At 32.9% G+C, this 3,323-nt stretch overlaps 1 protein-coding gene across 1 annotated transcript; it reads left to right on the top strand.

Moving 5' to 3' along the window:
- The first annotated feature begins 678 nt into the window (after positions 1-678).
- On the top strand, positions 679-1,632 carry LOC106294188 (probable ubiquitin-conjugating enzyme E2 31). Its single transcript, XM_013729775.1, has 4 exons — positions 679-760; positions 1,083-1,210; positions 1,320-1,424; positions 1,513-1,632. The coding sequence occupies exons 1-4, from the start codon at positions 679-681 to the stop codon at positions 1,630-1,632; spliced, it is 435 nt and encodes a 144-aa protein (XP_013585229.1).
- The last annotated feature ends 1,691 nt before the right edge of the window (positions 1,633-3,323 follow it).

The raw sequence follows: 3,323 nt of genomic DNA, 5'->3' as shown, positions 1-3,323 counted from the left end.
GAGAGGGAGGGGCATATAGAGTTAATCTCCCTTTATAAAACCAGACTGAGAATGGGTTGACGACGAGACAGCTTCAAGACCTCTTCAATGGCAATTCTTGACTGAGAGAGAGAGATGAGAGAGAGAGTAAGGAGGTTTCATTCTTAGGGTTCTAGGATTCTTTTAAATATATACATTTTTTATTTTATTTTTAATTATTGTTTATATTTTAATTCTATCTTTATTAATTTTAAGGATCTAAATCGGGTTCCGGATATCTGCTGGATATTATAATTTTTAGAAGGATATCAAATACCCGGATATCCGGGAACACCAGATCCGAATAAAGATAATAAAAAGACGGACCCGCTGGATAAGGATCCAAATACCTTAATTATGAAGACATTTATTTGGTATTTTTTTTTAACTTGGCATGAGATTTCTAAATTATGAAGACATTTATTTGGTATTTTTTTTTTTAAAGTGAAACCTATAAAGCCTGAGGCTCCTTCATTTGATTCCAACAAAATTCATACTAACATCTTCCAAGTAAGCAATTAGCAATCCATTTTTTGTTCAAATTGTTCAAATATCTTTAGAACATTGTCCATTACAACAAAAATGTACAAGTACTAACAACAGTTGTCTTTGTTTTTTCATTTATGAAAAAAGTAAAGACATTTGTGACTAATCATAACGATGTCGATAGAGAAAAAGGCGATGCAGCGGATCGAAAAGGAGTTCAAGGATATGACTTCGAAAGACTCCTTGTACAGCATCGGTTAGTATTTTTTCATAACAATTCACAAAGGTCACATGCCATCAAAAATATATATGTATAAAATAAAAAAACTTAAACTGCATACATCACGTGTAATAGTTTGCCATCGGTTCATATAATTTCTTGATATTTAAATAATATAAACCAGAAGTTAACATTAGGTTCACCACAACTGTATTTTTTTTCTTACAAATAAATATGCATAATTTGTGTTGCTAGTGCCTATAGCGACTTTAATATGTCTTCTTTATATTAAAAACCACAATAATTACAGTTTTATGTGTCTCCACTCTAATAGTGATCTTTGTTGATACATATTTAGGTAGAGACTCGAACAATTTGTTCAAATGGAATGCGATGATTCAAGGTCCAGAAGTTACTCCATACGCCGGTGGCATGTTTAGCATCGACATTAAATTTCCTAAAAATTATCCTTTTACAGCACCCAAGGTTATGTCAACTAAAATACAATTAAATTTAAATTTAAGTGGTTCTTGTATGTAGCGTGTAAGTACTAAAACAAAAATATTTTATGTGTTTCATTTTTTATCTTTTCCAGTTTACGTTCAAAACTCAGATTTATCATCCAAATATCAATTCCGAAGGATCCATATGCCTTAACATTCTTAAAGACAAGTGGTCTCCCCCTCTTACGGTTGAAAAGGTTTAAAATTTGATTCATAAATTAAATAATTTATTTCGTGTATTTAAGTACTGCCTTTGTTATTTAGAGTAAATAAATGAATAAACAGGTTCTTTTATCCATGACTTCATTATTGGCGGACCCAAACCCAGATGATCCTCTGGTGGGAGAAATTGGAGAGCTCTTCAAAAGTAACAACATTAAATCAGAGAGCTCGAGAATGGACTGAACGACATGCTTAAATATTAATAATTGTTTTAAGAAAAGTAGTAGTTTTTATGAATAAAAATAAGAAGATTAATAGCTGTTTTCCTTTTTCAAATTAATCATACAAATAGTTACCAACAGCTTTGAATGATATGTTATTGTGGACTTCTTATATAATATAAAAAGTTATAAGCATTTTAGATTTTTTATTATGCTCAAAATACATAATATAAATTTTAATTAAGACTCGATTTTGATCTCTGTTTTCAATATGTATGATTATTTTTTTAGCTGTGTAGAAAATTTTAGAGTTCGCCCTAGTATGTTTTCTCCAAGACTCTCCAAGACACGACTTCCGAGACAGCTGCATGACTTATCTTCATTGACGCCAGCAGCGTTTCCGCTCGCCGGCGTTACCCCAATCCGTTTCTCTCGTGGTTTTCCTCTTCTTCTCTGGTTGTCTACTCGTTTTTTCGGTGTGGGAATCAAAATTCGAACTGTCGATTTTAGTAAATTAAGAAAAATATAGATTCTTGATTTTCCTTGAGGATATGAATTCTCTGCGAGGGCTAACGACAAATTATCAAATAAATGTGGAAAATTCATAAAGACAATAAAAGAAATCTAGAAAAGATATATCTTTATTTCGAATCCGCGTAAGAGTGTAGTGAATTTATAATAGGTTATAAGAGCTACGCCCCCAAGAGCTGTCAGCGAGCTCTTTAATTCTAGCCATTAAAACCCTAACCATATTTTGAGTCGCAGCTCGATAACAAAACACGAAAGAGATGCGAAAAATATTTTACTGATTTTTGAATGGACCTTATTAAAGGCTACCTATGTACCCCTTTCAAGGAAAGCCGAACATATTTCAGTTTACAAAGTTTGAACAAATGATCGAACTGCCTTTGCTAGTTCGTCTAGTAATCAAGTGCAAGACATAGAAAATTAAGCATGTCGAAAATAATGCCTAAGAGTTCTAAGTGTAGAGAGTTCTAAGACTCTAAGAATCGTCCTTGTGCTCCTTGCCTTGGCTCTCCTTATATATGCCTTCAAAGTCGGCCATCTTTCCCTTTCTGCCCCCGATTCGAGTTTATCTTTGCAGGAGTTTTCCTTATCTTCTCAACCTTCATGTTAATTTTGGAAGTTTTGCATCTATCTTCTTTTCCATTTATTTTTCCTACCAAAATCTAATAAACCTTCATTATTCTCTGGGCCTATTCCTGTCTCGAATCATAAGTTGGCTTTCGTCGCGTTTTAGACCTTCTCGTGCCGTTTACACCTAAAAGTTTTTACGATTATTTTTGGAGAAATCATGGACTTATACGATGTTGGTTCCTACATCATTGGTCCTATGGAATGTTGGAAACCAATCATTTAATCTATACAGAAATGGTGTTAAGTTAACCATGATTGCCATATACGATCGATTCGAACTTTTACGAGAAAACAAGTCCTTGTTGTTTTAATCGTAAAATCTCAACGGACACTCCGATTGACACAAAATCAAAATTCGAACTGTCGATTTTAGTAAATTAAGAAAAATATAGATTCTTGATTTTCCTTGAGGATATGAATTCTCTGCGAGGGCTAACGACAAATTACAAATAAATGCGGAAAATTCATAAGGACAATAAAAGGAATCTAGAGAAGATATATCTTTATTTCGAATCCGCGTAAGAGTGTAGCGAATTTATAATAGGTTATAAGAGC

The sequence above is a fragment of the Brassica oleracea genome, chromosome C5 (assembly GCF_000695525.1).
Source record: "Brassica oleracea var. oleracea cultivar TO1000 chromosome C5, BOL, whole genome shotgun sequence".
Lineage (NCBI taxonomy): Eukaryota > Viridiplantae > Streptophyta > Magnoliopsida > Brassicales > Brassicaceae > Brassica > Brassica oleracea.
This window is presented reverse-complemented; position numbering and strand designations above follow the sequence as displayed.